Below are 20,588 nucleotides of genomic sequence, written 5' to 3'. Positions count from 1 at the left end.
AAATCACTTTCTAAAACAACAAGACAAGGATGACCCACCAATGTAATCGGCCCCATTCACTAAATACTCTACCCTTTCCTGGATCTGTAGTGCACCTTTGCCACGTACTGTGTTCCCATGTGGAGAGGGCTGTTTCTGGGCTCTGAGCTGCCCTGTAGGTCAGTTTACCTGGCACTGCTCTAGCACCACCTGCTTTACTGACTATCACATTAGGGAAATCTTGGTACTCTGACACGGCAAATGCTTCAACAAAAACGTACAGATCTTTTTTTAAAAAATGATTATGGTATAATAAAGTTAGAAATTCAAGGCAAGTGAAAGCTTTAAAAAATGTTTGAAACTAAAATAAACTTAATTCTGGAATAGGAGGAAGCAAGATGGCGGCGATATAGGCAGACGCGTCCCAGGTCTTGTCCCGGAGCAAACGGAGTAAGCAGCTGAAACTAATAACACCCACCCCGAATTGGCAAATTTACTCAGCTGGTGAGACGGCTTGCAGCCTGGAAGGGCAGACCTCCCCTGGAAAGGTTAAAAACCAGGGATCTGGGCAGGAAAGTTTGCCAGACCTGAGCCCAGAGGGTCGGAGGGAGACCGCATGGCAGACAGCCGCGTCTCTTGGGACAGACACAGACCCTGACCAGGGTAAGGAGTTCCGCGGGTTTGCTGGCGCCAGGAGATTTGAGATTTGGATTTTGTGATTGCGGAGAACTGAGACTAAAGGGGGCATCCTGAGGAACTGATCAGACCGTGCAGTGCCCATAAGAGAGGAGCGTTTCCCAGACCATGCAGTGCTGGTAAGAGGAGCGTTTCCCAGACCGTGCCTGGTACGTTGTGCCTTGCTCTGTTGTATTTTGTGCCTTTAAATCAACGCAGCAGATCCAAGCAACAGCAGCCCCCTGATCACCGCAGCCTCCTGATCACCACAGCCTCCTGATCACCACACCCTCTGTCTGTGGAACAGCAACTGTACGTGAAGCCTCCCCCCACCAGCCAGAAGAGCCAACACAGCTGTGAACAACACCCACCAGAGGAGCTGCTGCCAACTGGAAAGCAGCTGCTACCGCAACCGTCTGAGCAGCAACCACAACCCAAGGAGCCCCTGCTACCCAGGGAGCAGCCACTGAACACCTCAACATCTACATATGTCAGCGAGATCAAACATGGGTAGGCAAAGAAACCCCCAAAGGAAAGAAAAGGAGGACTCGCCAGAAAAGCAGCTAAGTGAGACAGAGATATGCAACATGACGGAAAAAGAATTCAGAATAAGGTTCCTAGAGTACATGCACCACATGTTCAAGAAGCAAGAAGAAACAGATGAAAAACTCAACTACTTATGCAAGAAGCTAGAAGAAACAGATGAAAAAATCAACAACTTAAGTAAGTCCCAAGAAGAAATGAAGAGTGACATAGCTTCAATAAAAAACTCCATTGAAAGTATCAACAGTAGACTGGGAGAAGCGGAGGACCGAATTAGTGAATTAGAAGACAAGGAAGCAAAACACACTCAAACTGTACGGCAAATGGAGAAAAAAATTAAAAGACAGGAGGAGAGCCTAAGGGAGCTTTGGGACAACATGAAACGAAACAACATACGAATAATAGGGGTGCCAGAACAACAGAAAGATGAACATGGATTAGAAAACCTATTCGAAGAAATAATATCAGAAAACTTCCCTGAGGTGGGGAAGAAAAAAGTCACACAAGCCCAGAGAGTCCCAAACAAGGTGAACCCGAAAAGACCCACACCAAGACACATCATAATTACCATGGCAAATGTTCAGGATAAAGAGAGAATCTTACAGGCTGCAAGAGAGAGACGGAAAGTAACATACAAGGGATCTCCCATTAGATTATCAAATGATTTCTCAACAGAAACACATCAGGCCAGAAAAGAATGGACGGAAATCTACAAAGTGATGCAAAGCAAAGGACTGAATCCAAGAATACTCTATCCAGCAAGGCTATCATTCAAAATTGAAGGGGAAATAAGAAGCTTCACAGACAAAAAAGGGCTAAGGGAGTTTATCACCACCAAGCCAGCCATGCAAGAAATGCTAAAGGGACTGGTGTAAAAAGAAGAAATATCAAGCTCAGAAAGAAAACAGCCACACACACACACACAAAAAGAAATGGCTACAAACAAATACCTTTCAATAATAACTTTAAATGTAAATGGACTAAATGCTCCAACCAAAAGACATCGAGTGGCTGAATGGATAAAAAAACATGACCCATACATCTGCTGTCTACAAGAGACCCACCTCATTAGAAGGGACTCACACAGACTGAAAGTGAAGGGATGGAAAAATATCTTTCACGCAAATGGAAAGGAAAAGAAAGCTGGGGTAGCAATACTTATATCTGACAAAGTACATCTCAAAGTGAAGGCCATAACCAGAGATAAGGAAGGCCACTTCATAATACTAAAGGGATCAATACAACAAGAAGATATAACCCTGGTAAACATATATGCACCCAATGCAGGAGCACCCACATACATAAGAAAACTTCTGGAAGATATCAGGGGAGAGATCGACAACAATACAATCATAGTAGGGGACTTTAATACACCACTGACATCACTGGATAAATCCGCTAGACAAAAACTCAGCAAAGAAACAGCAATCCTAAATGACTCACTAGATCAGATGGACTTAATTGACATCTTCAGAACACTTCACCCCACAGCTGCGGAATATACATTCCTCTCAGGTGCTCATGGGACATATTCAAAAATAGACCACATATTGGGTCACAAGCAAAGTCTCCACAAATTCAAGAAGATTGAAATCATAAAAAGCTTCTTCACAGACCACGATGGCATAATGTTAGAAATAAACTACAATAAAAACAACCCAAAATACTCAAACACTTGGAAGCTGAATAGCATGTTATTAAATATTGATTGGGTTACCGATGACATCAAAGAAGAAATTAAAAACATCCTGGACACTAATGACAATGAAAACACAACAATCCAAAACCTCTGGGACACAATGAAAGCAGTCCTGAGAGGGAAGTTTATAGCTCTACAGGCCTATCTCAAAAAACAAGAAAAAATGGTAGTCAATCATCTAACTCTACAACTCAAAGAATTAGAAAGAGAGCAACAAGAAAACCCCAGAGTGAGCAGAAGGAAGGAGATAATAAAGATTAGAGCAGAAATCAATGAAATAGAGACCAAAAAAACAATACAGAAAATCAATGAAACCAAGAGCTGGTTCTTTGAAAGGATAAACAAGATTGACAAACCCCTAGCCAGGCTCACCAAGAAGCAAAGAGAGAGGTCCCAAATAAACCAAATCAGAAATGATAGAGGTGAAATAACAACAGACCCCACAGAAATACAAATGATTGTTAAACAATACTACGAGCAACTCTACTCCAACAAACTGGACAACCTGGAGGAAATGGACAAATTCCTAGAAAAATACAACATTCCAAAACTCAATCAGGAAGAATCTAAAAACCTCAATAGGCCAATAACTATGGAAGAAATTGAAGCAGTCATCAGAAAGCTTCCAGCAAACAAAAGCCCAGGGCCAGACGGCTTCACAGGGGAGTTCTACCAAACATTCAAGGAAGAACTAAAACCTACCCTCCTCAGACTACTACAAAAAATTCAAGAGGAAGGAACGCTTCCAAGCTCATTCTATGAAGCCAGCATCACCCTAATACCAAAACCAGGTAAAGACATCACAATGAAAGAGAATTACAGGCCAATATCCCTCATGAACATAGATGCCAAAATCCTCAACAAAATCTTAGCAAATCGGATCCAGCAGTACATCAGAAGGATCATACACCATGACCAAGTAGGATTCATCCCAGAGATGCAAGGATGGTACAACATCCGTAAATCAATAAATGTGATACATCACATAAACAAATTGAAAGAAAAAAACCACATGGTCATATCAATTGATGCAGAAAAAGCATTCGACAAAATCCAACACCCATTTTTGATAAAAACTCTCAGAAAGGTGGGAATAGAAGGATCATACCTCAACATAATAAAAGCCATATATGACAGGCCCACTGCCAACATCATACTCAATGGACAAAAACTAACACCATTTCCCCTAAGAACAGGAACAAGACAGGGATGCCCACTCTCACCACTCCTGTTCAACATAGTACTGGAAGTATTAGCCATTGCAATTAGGCAAGAAGAAGGAATAAAAGGCATCCAAATTGGAAAAGAGGAAGTAAAACTGTCCTTATTTGCAGATGACATGATATTATACATACAAAACCCTAGAGACTCCATCAAAAAGCTACTAGACTTAATACATGAATTTGGCAATGTAGCAGGATACAAAATTAACCCCAAGAAATCTGAGGCATTTCTATACACCAACAGTGAACTTTCAGAAAGGGAGATCAGAAAAACAATCCCATTTACCATCGCACCAAAAAAATTAAGATACCTAGGAATAAACTTAACTAAAGAGGTTAAAGACCTCTACTCAGAAAACTACAGGACGTTGAAAAAAGAGATAGAGGAAGACATAAACAGATGGAAGAACATACCATGTTCTTGGATTGGTAGAATCAACATCATTAAAATGTCCATACTACCCAAAGCAATCTATACATTCAACGCACTTCCCATTAAAATACCAATGGCCTTCTTCAAAGATCTAGAACGAACTCTCCAAAAATTCATCTGGAATAAAAAAAGACCCCGAATAGCTGCAACGATCCTGAGAAAGAACAAAGTAGGTGGGATCTCAATGCCAGATATCAAGCTGTATTACAAAGCCACTGTTCTCAAAACTGCCTGGTACTGGCACAAGAACAGACATATAGATCAGTGGAATAGAATAGAGAGTCCAGAAATTAGCCCGAACCAATATGCTCAATTAATTTTTGACAAAGGAGGCATGAACATACAATGGAGCCAAGATAGTCTCTTCAATAAATGGTGTTGGGAAAATTGGACAGACATATGCAAGAAAATGAAACTAGACCACCAACTTACACCATACACAAGAATAAACTCAAAATGGATAAAGGACTTAAATGTACGACAGGAAACCATAAAAATTCTAGAAGAATACAAAGGCAACAAAATCTCAGACATATGCCAAAACAATTTCTTCACTGATACAGCTCCTAGGGCAGTTGAAACTAAAGAGAAACTGAACAAATGGGACTACATCAAAATAAAAAGCTTCTGCACAGCAAAAGAAACCATCAACAAAACAACAAGAAAACCCACCTCGTGGGAAAACATATTTGCCAGCGTCATATCGGATAAGGGCTTAATCTCCAAAATTTATAGGGAACTCATACAACTTAACAAAAAGAAGATAAACAATCCAATCAAAAAATGGGCAAAGGATCTAAATAGACACCTTTCAAAAGAGGACATTCAGAAAGCCAAGAGACATATGAAAACATGCTCAAAGTCACTAATCATCCGAGAGATGCAAATCAAAACAACAATGAGGTACCATCTCACACCTGTCAGAATGGCCATCATCAACAAATCAACAAACGACAAGTGCTGGAGAGGATGTGGAGAAAAAGGAACACTTGTGCACTGCTGGTGGGAATGCAGACTGGTGCAGCCACTATGGAAGGCAGTATGGAGGTTCCTCAAAAAATTGGAAATGGAACTCCCATTTGACCCTGTGATCCCACTACTAGGAATATATCCCAAGAAACCAGAAACACCTATCAGAAAGGATATATGCACCCAGATGTTCATAGCAGCACAATTCACCATAGCTAAGATCTGGAAACAGCCTAAGTGCCCATCAGTAGATGAATGGATTAGAAAACTGTGGTACATCTACACGATGGAATACTATGCTGCTGTTAAAAAGAAGGAACTCCTACCATTTGCAACATCATGGATGGAACTGGAGAGCATTATGCTAAGTGAAACAAGCCAGTCAATGAAGGAAAAATACCACATGATCTCACTCATTCATGGATAATAAAGACCATTACAAACTTTTGAACAATAATAGATACAGAGGCAGAGCTGCCTCAAACTGATTGTCAAACTGCAGTGGGAAGGCCAGAGAGAGTTGGGGGGCAGGAGGGAGGGGAGTAAGAGATCAACCGAAGGACTTGTATGCATGCATATAAGCATAACTAATGGACATAAGACACTGGGGGGTAAGGGAGGGTAGTGGTTTGTCAAGGGCGGGGGGGGGGAAAAAGGATACTTATGTAATACCCTTTGTAATACTTTAAGAGGAAAATAAAAAATAAAAAAAAAAAAAAAAAAAAAAAAAAAACTTAATTCTGAATAATTCATGAGGCAAAGAAGAAACTGTAATGCAAATTATGAAATATTTATATCTAAATGACAGTGAAAGCATTACTTATCAAATCTTCTAGGACGTAGCTAATTTGTAGCATTAATGGCATTAATTTTCAGTCATTCTTATTTTCTAATGTATGCATTCTTAAATTACATTTTCTAATTGAATGTGGCGGGGACACAGGCACGTTATTCATTTTTGAATATTGATCTTGTAACCAGCCATCTTGCTGAGCTCTTGTCAGCAGCAAGTATGATATTTGTTGTTGGTTTTTGGTAAATATTGTTTGTCAGACTAAGGTAGTGCCTATTTATTCGTAATTTGTTAAGAGTTTGTATCTTAAATGGTGAAATGTTAGAAGCATGCCTTTTAAAAGCCAAGAATACCACTTCTCTCCCGTTTCCCTTCACACTGCACCAGATAGAGGTCCTAACCAATATAATAAGACAAGATAAAAGAACAAGAGGCTATCAAAGAAAAGGTAAGACCACCATCATTTAGAACTAATCTGTGAGTACTTTCCTGAGCACATTTTCTTACTTCTGACTATTTAACCTGCGTGCCATAAATAAAATATTCCTTTATTCCATCTTCAATCTTAACTCTCACTATGTTCTTTCTCAAAGTCTCAATAATCATCTCAATAAAAGCTAATATTTATGAACTATTTACTGTGTACCAGGTAGGGATTTTATATTGTCATTTTTTTAATTTTACAACTCCACTAAGGAGGCCGTCATTAGCTCCATTTTGAAAATGAAGAAACTCAGAGGATCAAGGGACTAGGCTGAGCTCGCATGGCCTGGGAGTGGAAGAACAGAAATTGAGCCAGAGAGTCTAACCACTGCACTAGACTTCAATACTGGCAGACCTGCTCATGATACAGGCCCAGACTTTCCTGCCCACGGGCCTTTCCTTTGGTCTGGAATCCCATTTCTCCCTTTTCCCGAATCTCGGAATATCTGTTGTGAACGCAGTGAAGCACCACCCAGATCCCCTTTAGGACTGGAGGACTTATTCCCCCCGGTGTGAGGAATGCTGCCAGCAGACACCCCTGGCTGTCAGCCTTATGAACTTTCTCAGCTAAAGAGGCACATGCCCAAGGCCACACCCCTTTCTGGGAACAATTTGAGGGTATAAAGTTCCGCTCAATCTCCTTACCACAACCCAGGACAACTCGGAAGGGCACCCCAGCTTCAGAGCTCCCCAAGGAGTCAGTTGAGGCCTTTGTTGCGACTGTACCAAGGCCCAACTTCTCCACTGGCTGACTCCTGTTTCTCTCCCTTTCCTTCTACAGGTGGGAACCCCAGTGGTACTTGCTAATATACCCCTGCATTGTAATCACTGTCCCAGAATCTGCTGTCAGGGGAACCTACTGAGATAGAGACTAATCCTTCAAGGATCACTTCAAATGCTGCTTCCCCAACATAAAACCGTCCCCAAACTCCCTCATACCACCCCACCAGCCCAGATAGGAAGTCCTCTAAACCAGCTCCCCTCTCTTCTCTGCTGCATTTGAATCACTGCTACACGTCTGTCTACACTGTGAGCTCCTTGAGGGAGGGCATCATGTCTGATTCCTTTCTCTGTCTTCTTTAGCACGTGCCTTTACCACTGGGCACTGGACTCAGACAAATCTAGATTCCAGTCTGAGCTCCACCTATACCAGCGTCAGCATTCTCATCTGTAAAATTAAGTGATGACAGCATCGCTCTCTAAGAATTCAATGTCTAAAGAATGCTTATCCTAGAGCCTGGCACACAGTAAGCACTCACTAATTGTTTGTTATCTGTAATTACTGTTTACCTACTGTCATGATAGTACTAATATATGTCTATTCAATGAGTTGGGAATGCCTGATAGTGACCAGCTCAGCAGGCTGTACTAGCAGAATGAGCGTTCAGGACTTCATATCCCTGGGAGATGGTAGAGACTGGCTGAAGGTCCCTCATACCTTCAGTTTGCCCACTTTGTTCTCGTTCTCTCTCTCTCTCTCTCTCTCTCTCTCTCTCTCTCTCTCTCTCTCTCTCTCTCTCTCTCTGCAGGCCTCATAGCTGGACCCTCCAGCATGCAAACCCTCACTCTCTCCTTCAACACAATAATAAAAAATAAACTTGGCTTTGAATCCAAGGCCATTGGTGCTTTTGATCTTGGTTACAAAGCAAAGCAATTATTGCACACAAAAGCCCCGATTTATTTATGAAATGCGACAGACATCTTCGAGGCGGGAACGAAAAAGCTCACTGAAGACCAAGCCCTTATTGCCACACAGTGAATGGCTGCTTTCAAACACAAGCCCCCCACATGCCCCCTCTTCTCTGCTGAGAGTCTTTCCTCATTAGTGCTTCCTCCAGAACACCACAGCTTCCAACAATCAAATTCACTTCACTGCCCAGCAAGTAATTAAATTCTGCAGGCATCAGAGCATAGAACTCTGGGTGGCTATTGTTAAGGAAGCTAAGGTTGGAAATGAAATGGGCTTCAGCGCCCATTCTCAGGAATGGCTGGGGCGGGAAGGAGAGCAATCAGGATGCAGATGGACCTCCCACTGGTGCACCTCAGCGGGCAGTGGGTTCAGTACCAGACCTGGAGTCAAAACCTGTGCTTGGGGCCAGATTCTGGGTTACCGGAGGGGGGTGGGGGGGTGGGGAGCCTCAATGTCTTTACCTGGAAAACAAGGAGGTTGGACTAGGTAAGTCGTTCTCCATGTGTGGTCCCCAGACCAGCAGCATTAACATGGCCTGGAAACTTGTTAGAAATGCAGATTCTCAGGCTTCTCTCAGACCTACTGAATCTGAAACTAATCCTTCAAGGTGGGGCCCAGCAATCCATGTTTAACAAGCCCTCCAGGTGATTCTAAAGAATTCACAAATCAACCACTGGTAGATAATGTTTAAAGATAAGGCCTCAAATCTAAGTAACAAACTGATGAACAGAGTGGATCCAGAGACTCAAAGCATGGGACCGAGTGCGGAATCTCAGAGGGAAGGCAGGGGAGGGTGGGTGGGTGGTACCAAAGACCTTGTATGCATATATGCATATAACCCATGGACACAGACAATAGGGTGCTGAAGACCTGAGGTGGGGGTTGGAAGAGGGCAGGAGGGGGTCAATGGGGGGAAAAAGGGGACATATGTTATACTTTCAACAATAAGGAATTATTTTTAAAAATAAAGTGACTATTGATATGTTAAAAAAAAAAAAAAAAAAAGATAAGGCCACAAACTCAAACAATAAAAGGCCAGGAATGCAAAATAAAGGAGCCAAGTAGGTGTCATACACTGGACAACAGCAGGGACCATGGGGCAATGGCGAGAGTGTGCCCTGGCTAAAAGGGCCAGCAGCTACTCAGATCTAGCCAAGTACTGCCAACTATGAACCCTCATGGATCTGGTATTGGCAGAGCTTCTGATTTTTTAAGAGAAACACAAAATCCCAATTTTTACGTGAAATCCTGCAATTTTAAAATGTTGATTTAATTTTAACATATGAGGGTCGAACAGACTGCATCCCCCAGCCACAGGGCCTGGTCATACCCTTGAGGACCAAATTCAGCTGTGGACCACCATTTTGCAGCTTCCATTCTGAGTTGCCTTGGACTGCCCACTGTACTCTTGCCTTTCTCCTAATACTGAACTCTCAACTTCCTTTCCTTACTCGGCAGACTCCTACCCATCCTTCAACACCCAAATCAAGAGTCACCTTAATTGTAACTCATTCCCAATTCTCTGCTACACTTTCCACCTCTCCACTAAGAAGGCAGAGAAGAATCAAAAATAGAGGCAAAGAATTGACACATAAAAGAAGGTAACACCAAGAAGGAAGACATGGAGAAGTTATAGAACAAGCTTTTCCCACAAAGGAGGAATTAGAACTGCTTGGAAAAGTTACCCCATTGATGCTTGAAAAATCACTTAAATAAGGACACTGATCCCATTTGACCTTAATCAAATATAATAACATTTTAAAAGGGCAAATATAAAAAAAACTAAGTGAAGAATTCACAGGCTAGATTAAAAACCAGTTGGACAAAAATACCTGGGAATTTGAACGAAGAATTCAGTGAGTCAACCATGTGATGAGACTGTCATGAAAAAGGCAAAACGCCTTCACAGATTTCATTATTAGAAACGAAGAGTCAACATAGCCCTGCTCTAATCTCAGCTGGCCAGACCTCCCTAGAGTGTTCTGAATGGTCCTGAATATTAAGTTCTGTAGGTCAGAGAAGACCCGGAGAGTGACTGAGGGAGAGTATCCCAGGTGGAGAGGAAACACAAGCCAAATCACAGAGGGACAAGTGAAGGAACCTGGGATGTTTACCCAGAGCTTTGAAAGACCTGGGTGGGTGATCATGATTTCTGTGTTCGAGAAATTCACAGGTTTCCATGTGGATCTGACCTATGTGGCCCTTAAGGGTATGACCAGGCCCTGTGAGTGAGAAGCACTATAAGATTTCATCTCAACATTGGGGAGAATTTTGTATTGGTCACAGTTGTCCCCAAATGGAACGAGCCGTCCTGAGAGGTAATGAATGCCCTTTATTGAGGGTGATCTAACAGAGGGAGGATGATCACTCTTATAGAGGATGATAAAGCACTGGAACAGCGGCCTGGTAGACACTGAATGATTTACTGCACCTCAGTTTTTCCTGGAGAACCACCCCTCACCCATTCTCTGTCCCATGCATCAGGTAAAGCTGAGTGTACATTTGGCTTCAGGGGTAGGTGTGTTTCTCAGGCCTGGTCAGTCCACATGCATCCCCCAGCCACAGGTACAGCGGCAGGCAGGTTCACATGACCCACACTGAGCCAATCAGAACCCGTAAGACCCAATTCTGGGGGAAAAGGAGCTCTCAATTCCTTTTGAAGCCTGAAGCTGCAAGGGGCCATCTGGTCATCACATGGAGAGACTGACTACAAAAGAGCCCTTCACAGTCTCCCCTAAAAGGGGGTGGGGGGATGGAGCACAGTTGCCAGAGAAACTGAATTTCTTTGTGCCCTCGAAGCCCCTCAGGCCTGAACCAGGCTTGGCTCTAGAGAGCTGGTAAATCCCCCTTTTCCCCCAAGCAGGTTGAGCTGGGTTTCTGTTGTTCGCAACCATAAGAGTCCTGATCCCCACAATGACTTCCAAGATCTCGTCCACTTCCATTCTGCTATGGTGGATCCATACCTCACACTTAAAGCAAGGGCCACCTGCATGCATAAGTCCATTTGATTAGACCAGTGGTCGGCAAACTGCGGCTCGCGAGCCACATGCGGCTCTTTGGCCACTTGAGTGTGGCCACAAAGTTTCAATCGCACTGTACGTGCGCACCCACTCGTGGTATTTTGTGGAAGAGTCACACTCAAGGAGCCGAAGTTTGCCGACCACTGGATTAGACGAATCCTAGAATGGCTTCTGGAATTTGAAGTGTTTCCTCTACCAATAGTCATGAGAATAGAGTCCACTACAAGAGGGAAAATGGAGAATCATGAAAAGGTAGTTATTGAGTTAAATAGCATCTTGCCGTCAGCGAGAAGCTGTCAGTCAAGGCAGCTCTCCCAGGCCTGAGACCAGGAAGGACTCCTGGCTTACATCTAGCCCCTGATGGAGACATCATCACCATCTCCACTTCCCAGATGAGAAAACTGATGCTCAGGGAGACTTGCCCAGGGTCACATGTCAGTGAGAGGCATTTCTGAGAGACTGCAAAGCCCAGCCATGCTGCCTCCTGCCAGTGATGACAACAGGCCCAAAGTTACCAAATCTGGGTTCTCCTTGCAGCTTCTCAAGCTTTACCTCCTCATCTATAAAATGGGTGAGTGACGAGCCCATGCCCCAGTCTGACCAGAGACCAGCCCTGCAGTCATTCTGAGGCCTGCAGGAACTGTTATTACATAAGGAGTGCAGTCTGGTGCCGAGATTATCTATAACTGATGTGACACAAAGAGGCCGTGCTGTGCTAGCTCAGCCAGCGAGGCTCTGTCCCCATCTCTCTCCCGGCCCACGGGGGCTGGGTTGCTTCCTTTGTTCCACAGGCTCAGGCCTGGTAACAAGGCAGCCAGGAGCTCAGCTGTAGACATTTCTTCATTATTTTCCACCCTGTTAACCTCCATCACAAACAAGTGAGGCTGCTGTCAGCCTAAATGAGAACTGAAAAGATTTATCTCACTTGTCCCCTTGGCTCAGCTCTTGGGGGGCGGGGAGGGGGGGGACCCTTCATTTCCTAAAGGCCCTGATGATCTTTTCTCTTTGAGTCACTCCCACCCAGGAAAAAAGATGTGACAGTGGCAGCAGGCAGAGGTTTGTGATGGGACCAAGGGACCTGAATCACTTCAGTGTGGCTTTGCAAAGCGCTGTGTGAATTTTTTTTATTGTACTGTATTTACCATTCTAATTATGTTTGCTTATGTAAGTATTAAAGTTAGACTATGTTTCAATAACAGGGCCCCGGGAGGACACCAGAGCACACTGTGATGACAGTTTTGCTACAGAAGTCATCCTCAGAGTGGACAATCCTAATACAGACCACGGAGAGGTTATTATATTTCAAACCAGCTTGTCCTCTTCCTTGTGCTCCTAGCAATCCCAGGTCACCCAATCCCTAAAATTGGCACCTGGCAAAAAGAGATGAGCTAGATTTTTTTAGTAGTAACAGTCTCTCACATTCCTATCATGACAGCCAGCTTTCCTGAGCATTTAGCTGCCAGGTGCTGTTTTCCACGCTTTACGTGGGATTAAAAACCTTCTTAATCCTCCCACTTGCCCAGTGGGTATTTCTATCCCTACCTCACAAGTGAGGAAACTGAGGCACAAAGAGTATAAGGAACAAACCCCAGACTAATGATGGAAAGCTAATGATGGGCCCAGGATTATGACCCCAGGAATTTCAAGAACTGTGGACCCAAAGACCTACACCCTGAACCACTTCTCAACACCTTCCCCCTTCACATGCATTGTTTCTTTTAACACTCACACTGCCACTGGGAAGTAGTGGATCTTCACCCCATTTGCAAGACAGAGAGGATGAGGCTCATGAAGACTAAATGACTTGCCCACTTCACAAATGAGAAAACTGAAGTTCACCGAAGTGCGTTCAGCGCTACAGGCATGTACGCAGCAGCTGGTGCTTGCTTGGCACTGGGCAAGGGGCTTGGGATACAGAGGCCTGGGGCATAAACCATGATTGCTTCTTCCACTTGGCTTCTGGGCCATAAACATGGGTAAATCCTTTCTGAAAACAACTGAGCAGTCTGTTAAAAGACTTAAAAATAAGTAAACTTTGGACCCCAAATTCCCGTTGTAGAAACTGGTCCTAGGAAATAGCAGTGAATGTGACAAAGGTATATATACAAGATTGCTCACAGAAGCATTGTTTAGAAGAGTAAAAGAATGTAATGACCCGAGTGTTCAACAATAAGACACTGATTGGTGAAATAAATTAGGGTATGTTATATAATGAAATATTATTAATCATTCTAAATGTTATAGAAATATATTTATTGACATGGGAAAATTCTGTAATAAAGTGTTATATAATTTTTAGGTGACAAAAGCAGATAGCAAAATCATCTATGCAGGCTGACCTCATTGGGGAAAATGCATATGTATACTGGAAAATGTGTAAATATGAGCACTCATAGAAATACTATGACCCCAAAGTGACTACTGCTGATAACATTGCAGGTGGTTTTAGTTTTTGTTCGTACTCATGTTCATTTTTCCATATTTCCTACAATGAACGTATATTACTTACTTTATCATGAAAAGGTTTTTATTTCTGTGGTGGTTGCTGAAGTGGCTGAGCCACCATTCATATCCAGGATTCAAACTCAGGATCCAGGATGCCAAGTCCAGCCCTCGGCCTCCTACACCCTCAACACAACTGCCCTTCTGGTCTCATGTCCCCAAACCACATCCCACCCTGAATAGCACAGACAGGAGAAACCCAGGCAGGTCAGGTGGCCTGCTTGCCCACCTTTTTGAAGAGTCTGATGACATCCTCACTGATCTGTGAGAGGCGGACGATGACGTTGTTCATGAAGATGTCATTGAGGGTGGCATGGTCTCGGCTCTCCCGCCTGGTCTGATGCAGGACCAGATACCAGCAGTTCACGGGTGAGAGGAGGTACTGGTCCTTCCTGTGGAAACCAAGATGCTCAGGTTGGCTTCGTTGGAACTGTCTTCCAGACAGTGTTCTGCAGTGTCACTCACCGTGGCTCTCTGACCCTCATGGGGCCCTTCAAGCTCGGTTTTATTCTAACACATTCACAGGTGGGGAAACGGATACCGTGAAAGCTGAAGTCATCTTCCCAAGGTCACAGAGCAGTGCTGGGGCCAAAACTCAGGTCTTTGACTCTAAGCCCTATCCCATCTACTCTCCCGTTGCATATGGCATTTGCTACATGCATCTCTCCCTTCTGGGAAGAAGCTGCCCTCCCCAGGGCTAAGGAATATGAAACCAGTTGTGTTTGAAATACAGGCAGTCCTCGGGTTACATCGGACTCAACTTACATCCTTTCGTGGTTACGTCGCAATCTCCCATTTACAGTATTTATATCTAAAAAAAAAAAAGTTCCGTCATTTTGACATATGTACATATGTGCTTTATGTTTTTTATTATTTATTTGCCACAAGTAAAGGTCAGGAATTGTTATCTTTCTTCTACATTTTTTTTTTACTGTTTCACTTCATTACTGCTGTGTATGTGCTCCATCTGAGTGACGTAGGTGCTTATGGAGGTGAGTTCCGACTTACGGCGAAAATCGAGTTACGTCATGCTGTAGGAACAGATCTCTGATGTAACCCGAGGATTGTCTGTATTTGTCTGAGTTCTAGAACTATGCAGTTGAAAGAACAAATATGAACACTTCCCTTTTCCTTCTTCTGTATTGGGAGGAGGGGTTAAGGAAAGCTACTTTGAGTAAAGTACATGTAAGAAAAGAAAATCTTTGTCCTGTAATGATGGACAGATTCTTAGCATCTTCTGGCTGGGCATTGTGCTAAAACAGGGTTTCTCAAAGTGTGGTCCTCAGACCACCAACAGCCGAAGCACCTGGGGTCTTGTTAGAAATGTAGATTCCCGAGCCCCACTCTAGACCTGCTGAATCAGAAACTCTGAGGACAGGCCCAGCGATGTGAGTTTTAACAAACCCTCCAGGGAATGCTAATTCATACTAAAGTCTGAGAACCACGGATTTATATGCCACTGTTTCCCAGAGCTTGGGAAATGGGATGCTTCCAAAAAACGAAATGGGGGAATATTTCTCTTAAAGACCCCTCTGTTAGCCTTAGCAAAGGAGATATATATATATATATATATATATATATATATATATATATATATGTATATATATATATATATATTTCACAAAGAAAAGGGGAACTGCAATTAGAATCAAAATCAAACCCATAGTCCCATGTTACCATCTTGCCCTCTGACTCTGTCCCTCCCCTTACTCTGCTTTCCAGGGTGGGAAGGAGATGTTGGAAAGGCAGGATGTGGGGTGAGAGTCCCATCCTCCACCTGAAGGTGGTCAGTTCAGGGTCCCCCAGGCCTGCCTTGCTCCACACGTGCCCTAAGGGTGGGGCACCTATGAGGGTTGGCCATGGTTATGCTCTCAGCCTCCCACTATCAGTGTTTTTGAGGAGGGGAAGTCTGCTGACTCTTACTATGACCACATCATCCTCTCAAAGCCAAATGCAAGTGCTGGAGGGTGCAACCTGAGGGCCTCTGGGCTCCCACAGCACCCTGCACCCTCACCCCGCCCAAACCCTGGGCTTGGGGAGGGTAGGTGGAGCCTCTGCCACTCGACATAGAGGCATTTTCTTTCTGTTACAAAGTGGGCTAAAAATCTGTAAAGTCACAGGAACTTGGGAGCAGGGAATTTGGTTTAGAGGATAGATATATTGGAAGCTGCCTAAGAAAAAGGGAGGAGACATGCTGCTTAGGAGAAACAAACATATTTCTCCTTTGCTTATAGCCTAGAGAAAAAGCCAGAACACTAAAATTCAACCACCCAACCCAAATCCCTCGGCCTTTACCTCCTTGTCAGGCCTCAGGTGGGCTTGGGAGGGATGTGACACAGACCTGGCCTGGAGAGTCTCCTTGTCAAGTGGTAGGAGCAGAAGAAAAAGGTTACAGTGGAAGGTGATAGAGTGTCCGTTCTGCGTGAGAAGTTGGAGAAGGTGTCGCCCTCCTGTGCTCTCCTGGCTTTCAGAGCTCTTTTCACCTGAGGCCTTCACTCACTCTGCTCCCTCCGTCTGGAATATGTTAGCCCCTGCTCTTGTCATGACTGGCTCCTTCTCTTCCTCTAGGTCTCAATTTAAATGATACCTCTCCAGAGAGCATGCCTGTGACCACACTCCAAGACCCAGGTTCTCAAAGTGTAATCCCAGGACCAGCAGCAGCAGTTGGGAATTTATTGGAATGCAGGGCCATTCCAGACCACTTAATAAGAAACCCTGGGATGGGCCCAGAATATGTGTTTTAACCAGCCCTCTAGGTGATTCTGAAGCACACTCATGAGAACGTCTGCCTTAAGGAGTTTCCATCCCCTGCTCACCTGTAAATTATTTCAGAGCAAAGATTGTTTCTGTTTTAGTGACCACACCCAGTGCCCAACAATGTGCCTGATACAGAGGAGATGCTGTGGAAGAGAGACCCATGAAAAAAGGTCACATTTATGCTGGGTCTTCAAAAATGGGTAAGTTTTCTCCAAATAGAGAGGCAGAGAAAGCTGGAATTATAGATGGAGGGAACCATGGATACAAAGAGAAGCAACTCAGTAGAGCAAGAATTCCAAACGCGGTAGGAGAGTATTGATTGGCTGGGGAGACAGAGTAAGGACTTGATGGGAGGCTGGGGGGTATTGAATTCCAGGAAGGACGATGGGTGGGTGGGTGGGTAAACAAATGAGTAGATGGTAGATGGGTGGATGGGTGTGGGCATAGGCATGGGGCTGGAAACAAGAGGACCAGTCAGAAGGTGAACTCAGTCCAAGGGAATAGAGATAATAAGGGCCTGGGAGGTGGCCAGAGAAGGCTGAACTTCAGAGACTCCTCAATAGGAGAGCAGATGATCTTGGATTCATCCTGGAAAGAGAGTAGAGGGTATGAGGGAGGGGTAGATGGTGATTTTGAGGTTCAGTTCTCAGGTGATTGGGTGGATGCTATTGACATGAACCAAGATAAGAACTGCAAGGGAAGAAATAGGGTTGGGAAGAAACCTATTTACAGATCCCATTTTTCACTGCTTCCTAGGTGGCGATGGAAATGGACAGATTAGAGTAAAGGAGAGATGAGATAATTAAGCTGTTACCTAAATTACTTTGGGGGCTTATCTCAGCCTGGGATTTGAGAATTGAACAGCATCAGGGAATTAAATGTGCAAAATTTATGGAAGTCACAGCCAGAAGGTGAGTTTGGGGGGGGGGGGGGTGGAGGGAGGAAAAAGATCTTTAAAGGGTGCAGAAGTTCTAGGATGGCTCAGGGACCATTAATTAGGCCACCTAGTCAGGGAGGTTGTATGAGAGAAAGAGCAGAAAAGACAGTACTTTCCTATGAGGAGCTGTGGGCAGGATGCAATGCAGCCTTAGATGGAATTACCAGGGGAGGCAGGATGAGTGGAGGCGAGGAGGAGAAAGCTACCTGAAAGCAACCAAGGACTTGTCCAAGTGAGCAGCTGCTGGGAAGATGAAGGTCCTGGTTCATTCAAGCTTTCAGTCATGCACTTCCTGTCTGTGCACATGTGCCAGGCACCACTGGATGCTGTGGATGCAGCAGACACCAGAGCAGGCAAGACCCTGATCCCACCAGCTTTCCACTCGAGTGAGGGGAACACACAAGGAAACAAGCCGATAATACAGTCTCATTCATGTAGTGATGAGAAGGAGGCTGTGGAGCAAAGGAGGTGGTGGTGAGGTAGACATGGATGACTTCCTAGAGGAAGCAGATTCTAGACTGAGAACTAAAGGCTGGAATGGTTTTATAGGGCAGAGCTTTCAAGGTGAAGAAATGTAATGAACAAAGGCCCCGACAGAGGCTAGAGAGAGCATGTTGGTGAATTGAACATAGCTGAGGGGGGCTTCAGCATGGTGTTCTGGAGTGGGGATGGGGACGGGAGTGATAAACGAGGTTGGAGAATTAGGCAGAGGGCACACAGCCAAGGGCCTTTAAGTCCCTTTAGAGAGTTTGAGCTTTGTTCTGAGGTTGTTGGGGAGCCATCGGATAGATTTGGAGCAGGGGAGTGAAATAGCAAAATTGAATTTTCACTTCTCCTACCATGAGAAGGATGGGCTCGCAGGAGCCAAGAGAGAAGATGAGGGGTCCATGAAATTCTTAGGTGGTAAACTGACTGGACTTGGAGACTGAATGGGGTTAGGGTTGCAGGTGGGAGGGAGACCACTCCCAAGTTTTCCAGGCTCAGCCCTGGAGAGAGAAGAAGTGGCATATACTGAGAAGAGGAGAAGCAGGTCAGCAGAGGGATCGGGAGGGAAGACGATGAGTTTTATTTGAACATGACAAGTCTATAGGGCTTACGCAACATCCAGATGGATATGCCTGGGCTAGAAAGACAAACACGGAAGCCAACATGGAGCTCACAGTCTAGTGGGGGAGGGATAACCCTCAGAGATCTCAGCAAATGTGTGTGAAGTCAAGCTGCAGAAAGTGCTAGAGAGGAGAGCATGGCGCCATGAGAGCCCATGACACATGGGGCCTGACCTGACTTCAGGGGTCACTGAAGTGTCCCTGAGGAAGGGGTCTCACGGCTGGGCTCTGAAGAAAGAGTTAAGAGGGAGCAGGGGAAGAGGTTCAGGAGCAGGGACTCAGGGGGAGTGAGTCCCAGGCAGAGGGAACAGAATGGGCAAAGGCTCACTGAGGGGCAGGAAACTCAGTGAATTCAAGGAACCGAATAAAGGCCAGTGGGGCTGCAGCCCAGAAAGCAAGGCGCAGAAGGGGGCAGGTGCAGGGTCTTGCACCTACAGGACCAGCACATGGCTCACCATCCTGTTGGCCTTATGGATTGTTTGGGAACCACAGAAAGAAGCACCCAGGCCACAGATGGCAGAACCCGACACTGGCCTTTGGGGACCTTCAGTTCTGTCCTTCCCTTTTTAGGAGGTTACTTGTTCTTTTGGAAAGCGAGACCCGCCCTGGACCTGAGAGCCATCTTTTCCTGCTGTAGTCCCACTTTTGGAGGACGTCAGAATGAACCTGGACCTGCGCTCTCTCTTCTGAGGCACATCTGGAACAGCTTTTCTACTTTTCCAGTCTAGCATGTGAGCATCTATGCAGCAGGTGGAAGCTGCTGAGCTAAGGCATAATTCGAGAACTTTCATATATATATATACATATATATATGGCCAGAAAATAGCAATGAAATTTTCTGGTGAGTCACAGCTTTCTTTCTTTGGCTAGGAGAGCTGGGTCTGAGGCTCCACGAGACTGCAGCTAGAGGAGTGAGGCCTTGCCAAGCTGGTGAGCTAGGAAAATGAAATTAGCAGTGAGCCAGCTTCTCCAGCTTCTCAGCTGGGGGCCGGAAGATTCTGCTTCGCCAACAGAACCCATTTCCAGGCCTTCCGAGCCCCACGTTGCAGATGGATCCAAATCTACTGGCCTGGGATCGCAGTCTCTCGGGGAGGGAAGCTAGTTCCTGCAGCTGACACCTCTGGCTTCCTGCTCCCTTCCAGAACATTCTTGGGCTTTACATTGGGCTTGCTTGGGCATTTGCCAGCAAAGCTGCCTCTGAAAAGCACTCCCTCAATACAGTTCCAAGGCCAAAAAGGTGTGGTTAACCTCTTGCTACCTAAGCTGCCCCAAGCAGAAAATGGAACTCATTACCCTATCCTGAAACAGGAATAATCAGTTCTGCGAGTATTAACTGAGTGCCATCTTCTGTGCCAGGCAGTGGTAAGCAAAGCGAGCATGCTCCCTGATGCAGGGAGCTCATAATCCAGTGGGGGCCTCAGGTGTCAATCAAATAGTCACATAAATAGGTAGGAAATGGCAACAGGGGTAGGGGTGTGAAGGAAAAATGCATGGTGCCTTGAGAGTACCTAGGGAAGGTGGAGGTGGGTGTCAGTTCATCATGCTGGTCCTTCTTGTCACTGAGACCTTCCTGAGATGTTTCTAGTCAAGGCCTACCCTGACCCCAGCAGGCTCCTGCCCTCTTCTTCCCTCCCCGCCGCCGCCCCATCTATAGCACACCACCCCATTTCATGTTGTTTCAGCACTTTCACACCTGAATTTTGTCCTATTCACTCTTTTGTTTCTGGTCTTTGACTCCTCTCTGGCTTACATCTGTCCTGTTCCCCACTGGGTCTCTGG

At 44.9% G+C, this 20,588-nt stretch overlaps 1 protein-coding gene across 5 annotated transcripts in view; it reads right to left on the bottom strand.

Annotated features, from left to right (window-relative positions):
- The window catches only part of SRGAP3 (SLIT-ROBO Rho GTPase activating protein 3), a 230,801-nt gene that overhangs the window by 88,316 nt on the left and 121,897 nt on the right, over window positions 1-20,588 (bottom strand). For all 5 annotated transcript variants that reach the window (XM_070390687.1, XM_070390688.1, XM_070390689.1 and 2 more), the window contains exon 3: window positions 14,239-14,401. In XM_070390687.1, coding sequence (XP_070246788.1) covers window positions 14,239-14,401 — 163 coding nt within the window. The remainder of the gene's footprint in view (window positions 1-14,238; window positions 14,402-20,588) is intronic.

The sequence above is a fragment of the Myotis yumanensis genome, unplaced genomic scaffold (assembly GCF_028538775.1).
Source record: "Myotis yumanensis isolate MYYU_CA2020_CCGP unplaced genomic scaffold, mMyoYum1.0.hap1 SCAF_14, whole genome shotgun sequence".
Taxonomy (NCBI): domain Eukaryota; kingdom Metazoa; phylum Chordata; class Mammalia; order Chiroptera; family Vespertilionidae; genus Myotis; species Myotis yumanensis.
The sequence above is the reverse complement of the archived record's forward strand: the minus strand, read 5'-3'. Positions and strand labels throughout refer to the sequence as shown.